Consider the following 17,029-nt stretch of genomic DNA (forward strand, 5'->3'; position numbering starts at 1 on the left):
AACCAGGGATATCTACATGCTTGCCAAAGCTCTATCCACTAAGCCAACCATTCATGGCCTAGTACTTTCTTTATATGCATATTTGGAGCTAGACTGATTTATAGTTTTGAGTTCTGGATTTTAATTTGTTTCTAAATCTCTTTAGGAGGACTTTGTATATTCTGTTTTCTTAACCAGTCTAAGTTTTCTGAGAAGGAAAATTAATTTTTCTGTTTTCACTTCAGCCTTTTATTTCTAACATGTGTGCGCACGTGCGCGTGCACACACATCAACTACAGTAAGTGTTAGGTCTACAGTGTATTTAATATAGCACCAGTTACTAAACAGTAAAACACTAAATACATTGCAGAATAATTCAAACTCTGGAGAATTCCAGGTTGTTTGTTTTCTTTCTTTACTGAATTGTTTCTATGTAATCTTAAATAAATAGTATTCCAAAACCATAAATCATGCACAGAAAATATGCTTAGGTATTATTTTAGTGGGGAGAGTGGTATCCTTGAAAATTGTCAGGCCTATTAGGCCCAGATTTTCATCAAAATATTGTGTGGATCAGATAAGTATAAATTGCTAGAGTACAAGGTCTGTGAGAACATTTATTGTGCCTTTTGTTCTTGTATCCTTCTTAAATAGCACAGTGTAAAACTATCGTAGGTGTGCAACAAATATTTGATGAAAGAACATTGTTAGACCTTAAACTTAAGTTATATACTCCAGTATGAACCAATATAAATATGAATGGAGGGGGACAGTGAATGTTTATTTGTTTAAACCTCAGAACATCTAGTCCTGGATTCTCCTAACTCTATTTTGAAGGGATAGTAGGAAGAACTGTACCTGTTTTTTGTAGGTACAAAATGACTTTCAGGTGAGAGGCCTTGGCCTGATGGTAGGACTTCAATTATTCCCTGTAAGAGTAGAAAATGACAATTATATCTTTTAAATTCCAAGTTGCTCTCAGTGGCCATTTGCAGTACTATAACATTTTGTCTTTCAGCTCATATGAATAGTATACCAGGCAGTAGCTAATTTGGATCTCTCACACCCAACAGTACCAGGCACCACAGTCACTGAGATATATAAGAAGAATAAATAACTTTTGTCATTGGTTATAGTACACAAGTAAATCTCACAAGAATTCTATTCATGTCAACATCAAGGCAAGTATTGAACATTGCAGTTCATCCCAGGACTGGATTAATTATACTCTTCTTTCCTGAGCTCTTATATAATAAAAAAAATAAATAAATCTTAACCCTAAGAAGACCTTGCACTGGAACATTAACAGTCACCCATAATTTCATAATTATTTCATCTTGCTGTTCTATGATAGAAAAGATTTTTATCTTAAAACACTGAACTACAAACTTTATTCTTTGGCCAATAAAGATTGCTTCCGTGTTGTTAAATGCTATCATTGATTTCCTAAGTATGTTTCCTGTTATAAGCTTTTATTTTAGCAAATAAAAAAAGAGAGAAAGAAAGAAAGATCTTAAAAAGGAAGAGATAAAAAGCCCTTCAATCTACATGCCATAAATGGAAAACATTACCGACAGTCCCAAAGATCACCATAAATACACAACTGATATATTATTCTAAAATTTGAGAATTAACCTTTCCCCTTTCTTGTTTTCTCTTAAGCTTGTGAGATAATGAATCAGGACTTTATGAGTGACCACCTGATCATTTAGTTTCTTATTTTATTCCACTGTGCATCATTTTTAACATCTGAATTTTTTCTCTCTCTCTTTTTTTCTTTCCCTGTGGTTTCTCCAGAATGTTAAAGATTATTTTGAATGTAGCTTGAGTAAATCCTACAGTTCTAGTAACACACTTGGGATTGACCTCTGGAGAGGGAGAAGATGTTGCTCAGGAAACTTACAGTTACCACCACTGTCCCAAAGACAGAGTGAGAGGGCCAGGACTCCTGATGGTGACGGCATTTCCAGACCGACCACGCTACCTTTGACAACACTTCCAAGCATTGCTATTACAACTGTAAGCCAGGAGTGGTGAGTAGCCTCAAAATTAAATGTCAGTTCTAAGTTTTTTTTTTCAGTTACTCCAAATACAATTTCATTTTATTAGAATATTAGTTATCTGTGGGATACCTAAGGCTATTGACATTTTGACAATTTGTTTCCCTTTGGGTAGAAGATGAAGCCTTGTAATCAGTAGAGATATTTTCTACCTCTTTAGATCAGAAAAGGCCTATTGAGAAAGAAATGAGAGACATTTTTATTAATGTCAAGGGAAAGCAAAATTACTGCCTATGACCTTTATTTTTTTCAAAGAACTATTTAGTGTATGTCAATATGTTTTAGTTTAGTAAATCAATATTCTATCAGTTGTGGGCAGGGTGGCGGCGTAGGAAATCACTGTACTCACATCCTCCCATAACCACATTAAAATTTTCAACTTCACTACAGGACAACCATCATTCAGAACAACCTGAAATCTAGCTAAACGGAAGTCCTACAACTAATGATATAAAGAAGAAACCACATCAAGACTGGTAGGAGGGACAGAGAGGCAGAATGGGCTGGTCCCACACCCACATGTAGCAATAAAAATTGGGAGTGTTATCTTGGCTGCAGAGGTCCCTTCTGAGGAAGTAGGGGTCCCAGCCCCACACCAGGCCCCAGCCTAGGGTTCCAGTGCCAATTAGACAAGTTCTCATAACTTCTGGTTATAAAAACCAGCAGGGATTGTGGCTCGCTGGTAAGCAGGGCTCCTGGAGTCCCAGGCATTCCTCTTAAAGGGCCTGTGCATGGACACACTCCTGCACTGGGGTAGCATCTTGGACTCACGGGAGGAACTGACTGTCTTGCATCAGAATGAGAGCTGAAGAGGCAGCTTTCTTCCAGACAGAAGTGCTGGCAGAAGCCATTTTTCCTTTTATGAATCCTCTCTCACAGAGCTGGCAGATGGATACCATATCTGAGTCTCCATCAACCTGCCTATAACTGTTTTCCCTGTCCTGGTGATTCCCTGAGGCTCTGACCACCCTCCTCCCACCCACCCAACTTGCTGACATACCCCTGCTGTTTCCAGTAGCTTTTCTATACAAATGGCCTGTCTTGGCTCAGGCTTCAGAATTTCCTAAAATTTCTCAAACAAACCCCATACCTCTTGCTAAGTGGTCCCAGGCCCAAAACTAGTGACAGCTAGCCTTGGTTCACAGGTTGGCCTCTCCTGGTCACCTTCAAGCCTAGTGCAAGTAGCAGCCATCTGCAGATCACTTTGTATCTCATACCGAGTAGCCCTGGGCACCACACAGCTGGCAGCTGACCTTGGTCTGCACCTCCCAGGAGGCTCCAGAGCCAGCTCATCCAATGGGCAGCTTCAGACTATGTGGAAGCATCACCCAACCAACTCCCAAGTGATACACTCAAGGTGCAGATTCAGTGGGCACTAGTAAGTCCTGCTCCATGGGGTGGACCCTTGCATAACTGACTCTCCGTGGTGGTTGCAGCCAGTCCTTGCAGCTGATTTACTTGCGGATAAATCGCTCTCATTGACATGCCAACAGCAATCAAGGCTCAACTGCAACAGGAGAGTGTACACAGCTTATTGGGGAGGAGGGGGCTCACCTGGAGTGGTTAGATCAGTTGAACAGGGAGTCTGTGCCACTAGACCCTACAGGACATCCACTGCATAAGGTCACTCTACCAAGCCTGAAAGATATAGCAGCTCTACTTAATACATGGGGTCCTCAGGTTACAACAATCTCAACATATGATGTTTCGAGTTTACAATGCTTACTCCCATAAAAACTTAAAAAAATTGTGACATGAGTTTTTCTGCTTATGTTGTTAGTGTTGTACTTATGAACTATGTGAGTGAACTGGTTTGGTTGTGCATGGTGGAAGAATACACAGTATATTTTTTCTGTGGCTTAATTGTGTTTTTATGTTCTAGATTAGGATTTCACAACTGTGTTAGAATAAGTAAGTGACTTAGACTATGGTGTATTTCGACTTACACCAACATTTGGGTTACGTCACTGTCATAGGAACAGAACTGTGTCATGACCTGAGGACTCCCCATACATAGAAACAAACACTGCCAAAATGAGGAAACAAAGAAGCATTTGTAATTTTTTGAAATAAATCCCCACTGCTTTCCACAGTGGCTGCACCAGTCTGCATTGCCACCAGCAGTGCACGAGGGTTCCCTTTCCCTCACATCCTTGCCTGCACTTGTTTGTTGATTTATTGATGAGCGCCATTCTGACAGGTGTGAAGTGATATCTCATTGTGGTTCTAATTTGCATTTATCTGATTATTAGTGACATTGAGCATCTTTTCAAATGTCTATTGGCCATCTGTATGTCCTCTTTTGAAAAGTGCCTATTCAGATTTTTGTTCATTTTAAAATTGGATTGTTTGTTTTCTTGGTGTTGAGTTTTATCAGTACTTTATAAATTTTGGATATTGTTTTTCAGATGTGTCAACAAATATGTTCTCTCATTAATTGGGGTGTCTGTTCATTTTGTTGGTTTCTTTTGCAATGCAAAACCTTTTTAATTTAATGTAGTTCATTTGTTTATCTTTTCTTCTTTTTTCCATTGCCTGAGGAAATATATCAGAAAAAAATATTGCTACGAGAAATGTCTGAGATTTTACTGCCTATGTTTTCAGCTAGGATTTTCATAGTTTTGTGTCTACTATTTAAGTCTTTAATCTATTTTGAGTTTATTTTTGTGTATGATGTAAGAAGGCAGTTTAGTTTCATTTTTTCACATGTATCTGTCCAGTTTTTCTAACACCATTTCTTGTGTATACTGTCTTTATTGTATGTTCTTACCTCTTTTGTCAAATATTAATGGACCCTATAGGTGCGGGTTGATTTCTGAGTCCTTTATTTTGTTTCATTGATCTATATGTCTGTTTTTATGCCAGTATCATGCTGTATTTCTGTTTTGGGGGGATTTTGTTTGTTTGTTTGTTTTTTACAAAGGCCTTGTAGTAGGCCACTGTAAAGGTAGTTTGATATAAGGTAATGTGATTTCTCCAACTTTGTTCAATTTTCTTAAGGTTGCTGTGGCTGTTTGGCATCTTTTGTGGTTCCATATAAATTTTTAGGATATTTGTTCTAGTTTTGTGAAACACACTTGAAATTTTGATAGGAATTATATTGAATCTATAAATTGCTTTGGATAATATGGACATTTTAATGATGTTAATTCTTTCTATCTATGAACACTGTATATGCTTCCACTTGATTGTGTCTTAATTTTCTTCTTCGGTGTCTTATTATTTCCCAAGTATAGGTATTTTACATCCTTGGTTATGTTTATTCCTAAGTATTTTATTCTTTTTTGAACCAATTGTAAATGGTATTTTTTTCTTGGCTTCCTTTTCTGATAGATCATTATTGATGTATAAAAATACAACTGATTTCTAGATATTTATTTTATATCCTGCTACTCTACTGAATTCACTTATCAGGTCTAGTAGTTTTTGTTGGAATCTTGGGGTTCTTTATATATACTATCATGCCATCTGAAAATAATGATAGTTTTACCTCTCTTTTCTTTTAATTTAGATGCCCTTTTCTTCTTTTTCTTGTATGATTGCTGTGACTAAGACTTACAGTGCTATATTGAATAAAGGTGTTGATAGCAGAGATCCCTGCCTTGTTCCTGATCTTAAGGGAAACACTTGCAGTTTTTGCATATTGAATATGATGTTGGCTGTGGTTTTGTCATATATGGCCTGTATTACACTGAAGTATGTCCCCTCTATTCCCACTTTGCTGAGAGTTTTTAACATAAATGGGTGCTGGATTTTATCAAATGCTTTTTTTTTTTTGCATCTATTGATATACTGATGTGAAAATCCTTCATTTTATGTGGTGTATTATAGTTATTGTTTTTCTGATGTTATACCAACCTTGCACACTCAGGATAAATCCTACTTGACCATGGTGTATGACCTTCATAATGTATTACCAGATCTAGTTTGTTAATATTTTTTGAGTATTTTAACCTCTATGTTCATTAGGGATATTGGCCTCTAATTTTCATTTTTTTTGTAGTGTCTTTACCTGGTTTTGGAATTAAGATAATGCTGGCCTGTAAAATGAGCTTGGGAGTCTTCCCTCCTCTTAAATGTTTTTTCTTCTTTTTCCAAGTGGACCTTGACCAGGATCCAATCAGTATCCCCTGTCTAGGGCCAGTGCTCTGTCCATCTAGGGCCATGCTCTCAACTGAGCTATTTTTAGTGCCTGAAGTGGAGGCTTTACAGAGTCATCCTCAGTGCCTGTGGCCACTGTGTTCAAGCCAATTTAGCCATAGCTGCAAGAGTAGAAGAGAGAGAGAAGAAGAGAGAAGGGTGAAGGTGAAGGTGGAGAAGCAAATGACTTCTCCTGTGTGCCCTGACCAGGAATCGAGTCTGGGACATCCACATACTGGGCTAGTATTCTACCACTGAGCCAACCAGCCAAGGGTCTCTTGAATTTTTGGGAATAGTTTGAGAATGATAGATGTTAATTCTTCTTTGAATGTTTAGTAAAATTCACTGGTGAAGGCATCAAGTCCAAGACTTTTGTTTGTTGAGTGTTTTTTGATTACTGCTTTAGTTTCACTGGCTATAATCTATTCAGATTCTCTGATTCTTCTTGATTCAGTTTTAGAAGACTGTATGTTTCTAGGAATTCATCCATTTCATCCAAACTGGTTAAGGCTGAGGAAAGAATCACTGAGATTTAAGTTAAGTGACTAGAAACTTCCCAAACTGAAATGTAAAGAGAAAAGAAACCCCCAAACCTAGTGGACAATGATAAAATTTAAAATGTTATATAACATATGCATATTTAGAATATCAGAAGTGAATAGACAATGAAGCAAAAGTAAATATTGAAGTAATGGTTGAGAATTTTTCAAAACTGATGACAACACTAAAACACAGACTTAGGAAGACTAGAGAATACCAATAAGGATAAATACCAAAATGTCTATACCTAGGCATAACATATCCAAACAACATAAAACTAAAAAAGAAAATAAACTCTGAAAGAAGCCAAAGAATAAAAAACATATGTAGAGAGGAGCAAGGATAAGATTTACCACAAAGTTCTTGTTAGAAATCATGAAAGCAAGAAGAGATTGGAGTTAATTACTTAAAATATTGAAAGAAACCACCCCCATCAACCCATAATAATAAGTAACAAAATTATACTTCAAAAGAGAAGGAAAATAGATACATTTTCATACAAATGAAACTTAAGGGAATTCATTATCAACACTCTACTCTTGAAAGAAGTAATAATTGAAGTTTTTAGTGAGAGGGAAAATGATATAGGGCATCAACTTGGATCTACATAAAGAATAGAGTACAAGAAGAAATAAATGAGGTTAAAATAACATTAGTTTTCTTAAATATTTTTGTTGTCTACATAAATTATAATTGATTAAAGTAATTATAATAACAACATACAATATGTGAATAAATGTAATGAATGACAACAATGCCATAGTAACAATGCAGAATATATGGATAAGTGAAATGAATGACAGCAATGCCATAATGGACAAGAGGGAGCAGTAGGGGCTATTCTGTTTTAAAATATCTATACTACACAGTAAGGCAGATTTAAATTAATAATATATGTTGAAAACTCTGGAGAAACCACAAATTTCCTTTAAAAATATAATTAATATGCCAAGAGAAGAGAAAAATGGAATTATAAAATGCTCAATTAAAACCAGAGGAGGATGACATAGGATCTTTTACAACAACATGGATGGGCCTTGATAACATTATACTGAGCGAAAGAAGTAAATCAGAAAAAACTAAGAACTATATGATTCCATACATAGGTGGGACATAAAGATGAGACTTAGAGACAAGGACAACAGTGTTGGGGTTACAGGGTGGGGGGAGGAGAGGGAGGGGTTGGGGGAGGGGAGGGGCACAAAGATCATGGCTTTTCAGCATTTGCCATATTCCCCCCTTAATCTATAGACAGACAGCAAATATTTACTTATGGTGTTTCCACTATAAAGACTCCTGTCTTAGGGACAAATGCTGATGAACTATTTCAGCAGTTCCTCCTTCTTTAAAGACTTATATGTCAACATAGAGCTCCATGTTTCATAGGACATACTCAAGCTCACTCCACGCTCCCTGGAGCTTTAGCACAAGGGAATGCCCCCTTTTTTTTTCTCTTTTCTTTTTTTTTGTTGTATTTTTTCTTTTATTTATTTATTTTTTGTATTTTTCTGAAGATGGAAATGGGGAGGCAGTCAGACAGACTCCCACATGCGCCTGACCGGGATCCGCCTGGCATGCCTACCAGGGGGGAATGCTCTGCCCATCTGGGGTGTTGCTCTGTTGCGACTAGAGCCATTCTAGCACCTGAGGCAGAGGCCATGGGGCCATCCTTAGTGCCCAGGGTGGCTTTGTTCTGGTGGAGCCTTGGCTGCGGGAGGGGAAGAGAGAGGCAGAGAGGAAGGAGAGGGGGAGGGGTGGAGAAGTAGATGGGCACTTCTTCTGTGTGCTCTGACTGGGAATCAAACCCGGGAATCCTGCACACCAGGCCAATGCTCTACCACTGAGCCAACCGGCCAGGGCCTAGGAATGCCCTTGTTGATCAAGCTACGCGAAAGAAAATTATATGGAGCAACCATGACAGACTGAGCAAGTCAGTCTCATACTATTCATCACCAGAACGCTGCAGCCCGGTGTAAATAGTTTCAACTTTCTCGGGAAGCAGCACGGCAGATTGGGAAATCCTGTCCAAGGGGTCCTATACTGCCCCTTCATTTGGAGTTAACCCTCAAGGACCCCTACCAGGACAACTTTGGCAGATGGATGTTACTCATATACCTTCATTTGGCAAACAGTCGTATGTCCACATTACAGTGGATACATATTCTGGATCTATAGTAACCTCTGTCAGAACAGGAGAGGCTGCTAAGCATGTTATAGCTCATTGTCTGTATGCATTGTTCTATTATTGGATTTCCTAAACTGGCTAAACTGAAAATGCTCCTGCATATGGAGCAAAAACATTTACTGTATTTTGTCATGCTTACAATCTTTAAAGTTAAGGTATTATTAAAGTGTACTCAGCAAACATTTTAAGGTCAATTTAAAAAAAAAAAAACAATTTAAAAGTGGGTAGTCATATCCTGGAACTCCTACGGGTCTACCATATCATACTTCTTACTTAAATAAAAAAAAAATTACATTTCTTTTGAATGCTGATGAACAAGAGACACCAAATCTTTTTCGCCTGCAAACGACTACCTTCTTTATTAGATCCAGCTAATAACACTGTTTTGTCTTTTTCCAAATAGCTCCAGATATATGGAAAAGATTTATATAGGCAGATGGGGATCCTCAAACCCCTCAGCGAGATCTTCTGAGCATGGCTTTTAAGATACCTAGAGGCAGAAAAAGCCCAATAGAGATCAGGGAAACTACCAGCTTTTAGGATACACCCTTAAAGGCTCCAATGCCCCAAAGGGGTCTCATAGGATGCCATCTGGGTCCTGCTTCAATAGTGGAAAGGAAGGTCATTGAGCTAAAGCCTGCCAGGCTTACATGCCTCTGCTGTGAGGAAACAGGGACACTGGAAGGTAGGCTTCCCCCTCGCTCCTCTAAGGGAGGGTTCAGTCTCTTCCAGCCCTGCTCCAGCCACCTATGACCTAACCTTGCCCAGAATGCTGGAGTTAGCCACTGAAGGCTGAAGGTGCCCAGGGCCGTCGGCCCCATCTACGACACTGTGGATGAGCCTAGGGTATTTCTTCCAAGAAGCAGGTAAACTGATTTCATTTGCACAAGGGCCACTTAACTATGTTTTGCCTGAATAGTCAGGTTTTTTATTCTTCCCTCAAAGATCTCTGTTGTGGGTGTTGATAGTCCTATTTTCTGCTGCTTTGCTTAATATATAGTGTTTCCTTTATCCCTCCTATCTCAATGCCCCACTCAAATTTCAGGCTGGGACCTACTCCTAATTTAGAGCTCTCTTTCCCCCTTTTGCCAACTTTTATTATGAATCTACCTTTGCCACCCAGCTTAGTGTATCCCAAGGTTCTCTTTACCACGCCACAGTCGCAGAGCTCCAGGAAAAAGCAACCTGGTCTCATCTCTCCAGGCAGAGGAGAACAGAAGCTCCATATCCATGCATGCTGCAAATGGCTTTTCCAGTCTACCTGAATCATTACCAGCTAGAAGCAGCGGTCATTGGGACTTGGACATGAGCTGCAAAGTATAGAATGGTGACAACAATTTCAGTGCCGTGAGGACTTTTCCTGGTTGTGGACTTTTCCTGGACTCCTGATCCCTGTGACAGCTCCTAACAGACTGAACTGTGGTTGGGTTGCATTTTTCAGGTATTTGGCATGGTGATGGGGCCAATTTGGACTTGGTGAACATGTTAAGGACACTACTCTTTTATGGATTCTTGCTGTACTGGCCAAGAGTTTGCTTAAAGGCTTTTAATCACTGTAAAAAAAAAATAGAAGACTGGATAAAGAAGATGGGGCACGTATGCACCATGGTATACTATTCAGCTAGAAGAAATGATGACATCGGATCACTTACAGCAGAATGGTGGAAACTTGATAACATTATGCGGAGTGAAATAAGTGAATCAGAAAAAAACAAGAACTGCAGGATTCCATACATTGGTGGGACATAAAAACGAGACTAAGAGACATGGACAGGTGTGGGGTGGTTACGGGGGGTGGAGGCGGGGAGGAGGGAGAGGGGGAGGGGGAGGGGTACAAAGAAAACTGGATAGAGGGTGATGGAGGACGATCTCTCTTTAGGGGATGGGTATGCAACAGAACTAAATGACAAAATAACCTGGAAATGTTTTCTTTGAATATATGTACCCTGATTTATTGATGTCACCCCATTAAAATAAAAATTTATTTATAAAAAAAAAAACAAAATAAAACAGGGAAGGCAGAAAAAGAAGAGAAGACAAAGAATAAGAACAATGAATACAAACAGCTATTAACCCAACTATATCAATAACTACTTTAAATATGAATACCAATGATCTAAATAAAATAATTATAAAACAGAGATTGTCAGATAAACAAAACAAGACCCAACTACATGCCATTTATAAGAAACCTACTTTAAATATAAAGACTTAGATTTGTTAAAAGCTAAGCAATGGAGAAAGATATACTATGCTGATATTAATCAAAAGAAAGCTAATGTAGCTATATTAAGTTTAGTTAATGCAGACTTCAAATTAAGGAGAATTACCAGGAATATAGAGAACCATTACATTAGAAGATGTAGCAATCATTAATGTGTATGTACTTAACAACAGGGCATCAAAATACATGAGGCAAAACTAATAGGTCTGCAAGGAGACATAGACAAATCCACAATTATAGTTGTAGATCTCAATGCCACCCTTTCAGTAACTGATAGACCAAACAGGTAGAAAATCATTACAGATATATTGGATCTGAACAGCGCTACCAATCAACTTGATTTAATTGAATATTTTTATAACACTCCAATTAACAACAGAAGAATACATTTTGTTTTTCAAGCTTGCATTGCATATTCACCTGGATACAACTAGTCTAGGCTATAACACACATCTTAACAAATTTAAAAGAATAAAAATCATACAAAATATATTCTCAGATCACAATGCAATTAAGCAAGAAAAATAAAACATAAAAATAGCTGAAAAATCTTAAATGTTTGAAAATTAAACAACCAAAGTCTAAGTAACAGCTAGGTCAAAGAGAAATCTCAAGAGAAAATTACAAATATTTTGAACTGAGTGAAAATGAAAAATATAATTTATTATAATTTATGTGTTATAGCAAAAATAGTGCTTAGAAAGAAGTTTATAGCATTATAATATATACAGTATTTGACAAGAGCAAAGAAGCTAAAATCAGTAAAGCTTCTATCTCAGGAAACTAGAAAGAAAAGGAACAATTTAAAACTAAAGCAAGTAGAAGAAAATCAGTGTCGATAATAAAAATTAGAACAGAAATCAGTGCAATTGAAAACAAGAAAAGAATAAATAAAACAATGGAACCAAAATGTAGTTTTTTGGAAGAATTGATACATTGATAAACCTCTGGCAAGCTTAACCAAAAAAAAGAAAAAACAAAAATACAGATTATACCATTTTCAGAAATAAAAGAGAGATCATATTGCTCTCATGGCAATTAAAAGAATGACAAAAGACCTATCCATGATAAAGAAGTATGTTAGACAAGTAAATTAATAAAAATATTTTTATATTAAAAAAAGGAACAATAAAAGAATATTGTGGCCCTGGCCGGTTGGCTCAGTGGTAGAGCGTCGGCCTGGCGTGCAGGAGTCCCGGGTTTGATTCCCGGCCAGGGCACACAGGAGAAGCGCCCATCTGCTTCTCCACCCCTCTCCTTCCTCTCTGTCTCTCTCTTCCCCTCCCGCAGCCAAGGCTCCATTGGAGCAAAGTTGGCTGGGGCACTAAGGATGGCTCTATGGCCTCTGCCTCAGGCACTAGAATGGCTCTGGTCACAACAGAGCAACGCCCCCAGATGGGCAGAGCATCGCCCTTGGTGGGCATGCCAGGTGGATCCCGGTCGGGCGCATGCGGGAGTCTGTCTGACTGCCTTCCCGTTTCCAACTTCAGAAAAATACAAAAAAAAAAAAAAAAGAAAAAAAAGAAAAAAAGAAAAAGAATATTGTAAGCAAATCTAAACCCACATATTTGAAAATTTAGGTAAAATGAACTAAATACTTGAAAAATGCAAAGTAACAAAACTCACAGAGGGAAAATGGATAACACAGGACAGGTTGAAATCTATTGAAGAAATTGAAAAGAAAATTAATAACTTACCAAAAAGGACAGCTCCAAGTTTAGAATGTTTCATTGATGAATTTTACCAAACATTTAAGGAGAAATAATACCAATTCTTTACAATCTATTCCAGAAAATTGAAGTGGAGAGTAATGAGACCATTATTACCATACCACCCAAATCAGACAAGATGTTATATATATAAAAAAAAGTACAGACCAATATCTCTGATGAATATAGATACAAAATCCTCAAAAGAATTATCAAATAGATTTCAACTATGTATAAAAAGGAATATATGTCTTGGCCAAGAAGAATTTATTTCAGATATGCAAGGCTGGTTCAACACTTGAAAGTCAGTCAATGCAATCTACTATATCAACAGACTTACAAAGAACAATCATATAATTTTAGCAATTGATGCAGAAAAAGTATTTGGCAATATCCAATATCCATTTATGATTAAAAAAAACCTCTCATTAAAGTAGAAATAAAAGGGCACTTCCTCAACTGGAGGGAAAACTTATAGCTAACATACTCTGGAAGCAATCAACATTCCTTTAATAAGTGAATTGATAAATTATAGTATAATTATACCATGGTTTATTATTTGGTGATAAACTAGATACTTTCTGTATAAGATTGGGACCAAAATAAGGATATTATGTCAGATTAAATTTATTCAACTTTATAATGGAAGTCCTTGCTTATGCAATAAGACAGTAAAAAGAAATAAAACATATACAGTTTAGAAAGAAAGAAATAAAAGACTCTTTATAGATGACATGATTGTCTATGCAGAAAATTCCAAGGAACTGTAAAAAACAAACAAAAACCTTCCTGAAACTAATCAATAAGTATAGCAATGTTATAGAATACAAGGTTAATATATAAAGTTGATTGCTTCCCCAACTACTAGAAATGAGTAATTGCAATTTGAAATATAATAATAACAAATACCATTTACAGTAGCATGAAAACAAAAAAGAAATACTTAGATATAAATCTAAAAATATGTAGAGGACACAGAAGCAGAAAGCTACTAAATTCTGATAAGAAATCAAAGAGTGTCTAAATAAAGAGGTATCCTATGATTATGGGTTAAAAGATTCAAAGTTATTAAGGTGCATTTTTCCCAACTTTACCTACAGATTCAATGTAATTTTAACAAAAATTCAGCAAACTATTTTGTACATAAAGACAAATTCATCCTAAACTTTATATGAAAGGCAAAGTATCTAGAATAGCCAACATAATACTGAAAAAGATAAGAAAGTTGGTAGACTCACACTGTGTGACTTCAAGACTTATAAAACTTTAGTAATCAATATAGCATTATATTGGCAAAAAATAGATGCATAGAACAATGAAACAGAATAGAGATTCCAGAAATAAACCTACAAAATATAGTCAATAATCTTTGACAAAAGACAATTCAATCAAGAAAGGACTGGCTTTTCTTTTCCTTTTTTTTTTTTTAAATTCAGTGAGAAGACGAGAGGCAGAGAGACAAACTCCCTCATTCATGTACCTGGGCCAGGATCCACCTGGCAAGCCCACTAGGGGGCGATGCTCTGCCCATCTGGGGCATTGCTCCATTGCTCAACAACTGAGCTCTTCTTATCTCCTGAGGCAGAGGCCATGGAACCATCCTCAACACCTGGGGCCAACTTGCTCCAATTGAGCCATAGCTGCAGGAGCAGAAGAGAGAAAGAGAGGCAAGAGGGGGAGGAGTGGAGAAGTAGAGGGACTCTTCTGTGTGCCTTGACTGGGAATTCAACCTGGGACATCCACATGCTAGGCCAATGCTCTACCACTGAGCCAAATGGCCAGGGCCAGGATCGTCTTTTCAAAAATTGTCCTGGTACAATTAGCCATTCATATGCAAAAAAGGAATTTAGATACAGCCTTACACCTTTCACAAAAATTAATTCAAAATGGATCATAGACCAAAATGTAAAATGTTGAACTATACAATTCCTACAAGATAAAATATAGGAGAAAAATGGGTAACCTTGGATTGGGCCACAGGTTTTTAAATATAACACCGAAGCATAATCCATGAAAGAAAAAAAATTGGTAAGTTGGACTTCAGTAAATTAAAAACATCTAAAGACAATAAGAAGCATGAAAAGACCAGGCACAGACTAAGAAAAAATATTTAAAAAGACATATTTGATGATAAATTTGTATCCAAAATATACAAAAAACTTAAAAAATATTAATAATAAGAGAACAAACAATTCAATTAGAAAATGGGCCTGTGATCTGAAGAGACAACTAACCAAAGAAAATATACAGATTGCAAAGAAGCATTTGAAAAGATGTTCAAATTATTTGCCATTAGAGAATTGCCAATTAAAGAAATAATGAGACACCATTACACACTTATTAGAATGGTTTTTAAAAAACTGACAATACTAATTGCTTACAGGAATGTAGATCAAGAAGAACTCTAATTCTGTGCTGGTGGGAAAGCACCATTTTGGAAGACTGGGTTAGCAGATTTTTATAAAGTTAAACATAGTATTATATGATCTGGCAATCATGTTTCTAGGTATTTACTCAGCTGATTTTAAAACTTATATTCATAAAAAACCTGCACAAAAATATTTGTAATAGCTTTATACAAAAATCACCAAAAACTGGAAGCAACTAAGATGCCTTTAATAGGTGAACCAATAAATTATGGTATATCAATACAATGGAATAGTATTTGGTGATAAAATGAAATAAACCATCAAGCCCAAAAAGATATAAATGAAGTTTAAATTCACGTTTCTAAGTGAAAAGGTACCATGCTGTATGATTCCAATTATATAGTATTCTAGAAAAAAAGCAACACTACAGAGATACATTAAAAGGTAAGTGGTTGCCATGAACTAGGGGGCGAGTGTTGAAAAAAGTGAACGAATCTTTAACATCTTTAGACTTTAGTGGGAAAAATTTATGTAAGCAAATTAATATACATAATTTAATGTGTGTAGTTCTAGAATAATACATGTGAGGAGCATTTAATTCTTCCTTGGAGGGAGAAACAACAGTGAAAGACGATTATTCTTGACCTTGAAGCTGAGGAAGCATCTATCTGTGGGACAGAGTTGAAATAACATTTCAGGCAGAGAAAATAGCTGGAACAGAACCATGACTACTTGAGACAACATGCCATATTGAAGGAATGCAGGTGTTCATAGGGTGTGTAAGGTGTGTGAGAAGGTGTGGTGGAGACATGGCTTAAATAAAAATTAGGAAATATGACTTTTATTTATTGATTTCAGAGAGAAAAGGGAGAGAGAGAAAGAGAGAGAGAGAGAGATAGAGAGAGAGAGAGAGAGAGAAAGGTGGGAGGGAGAGGTGGGAAGCATCAATGCATAGTTGCTTCTCATATGTGCCTTGACCAGGCAAGCCTGGGGTTTCTAACCAGTGACCTCAGGGTTCCAGGTTGACACTCTATCCACTGTGCCACCACCGCTTAGGTGAAAATCTGAGTTTTAAAAGCAGGGGCTAGAGGCCCTGGCCGGTTGGCTCAGTGGTAGAGCGTCAGCCTGGCGTGCGGGGGACCCAGGTTTGATTCCCGCCCAGGGCACATAGGAGAAGCGCCCATTTGCTTCTCCATCCCCACCCATCCTTCCTCTCTGTCTCTCTCTTCCCCTCCCGCAGCCGAGGCTCCATTGGAGCAAAGATGGCCCGGGCGCTGGGAATGGCTCCTTGGCCTCTGCCCCAGGCGCTAGAGTGGCTCTGGTCGCGGCAGAGCAACGCCCTGGAGGGGCAGAGCATCGCCCCCTGGTGGGCAGAGCGTGGCCCCTGGTGGGCGTGCCGGGTGGATCCTGGTCGGGCGCATGCGGGAGTCTAACTGTCTCTCCCCGTTTCTAGCTTCAAAAAAATACAAAAAAGAAAAAAATAATAAAAAAAAAAAATAAATAAAAGCAGGGGCTAGAACATGAAGGGTCTTGAAGTTTTGGCTTTATGCAAATTAATAAATGGAAGCCATTGAAGTATTTTTATACATCTGTATTTAGTAAAATAAGAGACAATGTAGAAGTTTGGAAAGAGAAAGTTGGAAAGTTGGAAATCTAGCAAGGAGACTTTCAGAGGGAGGTGAATGGCAAATGCTGAGAGATTTGAGCAGGGAAGTAGATGTGTGGAATAAAAAGGAGGAGAAAAATATGAGCAACATTGGGATTGAATGGATGGAAATTGGTGCTCAGTTGAATGTAGAATGGGAGCAAGGAGAAGCTGTGGA

At 37.5% G+C, this 17,029-nt stretch overlaps 1 protein-coding gene across 1 annotated transcript in view; it reads left to right on the top strand.

The window, feature by feature from the left end:
- Nucleotides 1-17,029, top strand: part of PDE4B (phosphodiesterase 4B) — a 523,623-nt gene that overhangs the window by 20,821 nt on the left and 485,773 nt on the right. Inside the window, exon 2 of the mRNA XM_066376496.1 lies at nt 1,777-2,012. Coding sequence (XP_066232593.1) covers nt 1,777-2,012 — 236 coding nt within the window. The remainder of the gene's footprint in view (nt 1-1,776; nt 2,013-17,029) is intronic.

This window comes from Saccopteryx leptura, chromosome 3 (assembly GCF_036850995.1).
Source record: "Saccopteryx leptura isolate mSacLep1 chromosome 3, mSacLep1_pri_phased_curated, whole genome shotgun sequence".
NCBI classification, from domain to species: domain Eukaryota; kingdom Metazoa; phylum Chordata; class Mammalia; order Chiroptera; family Emballonuridae; genus Saccopteryx; species Saccopteryx leptura.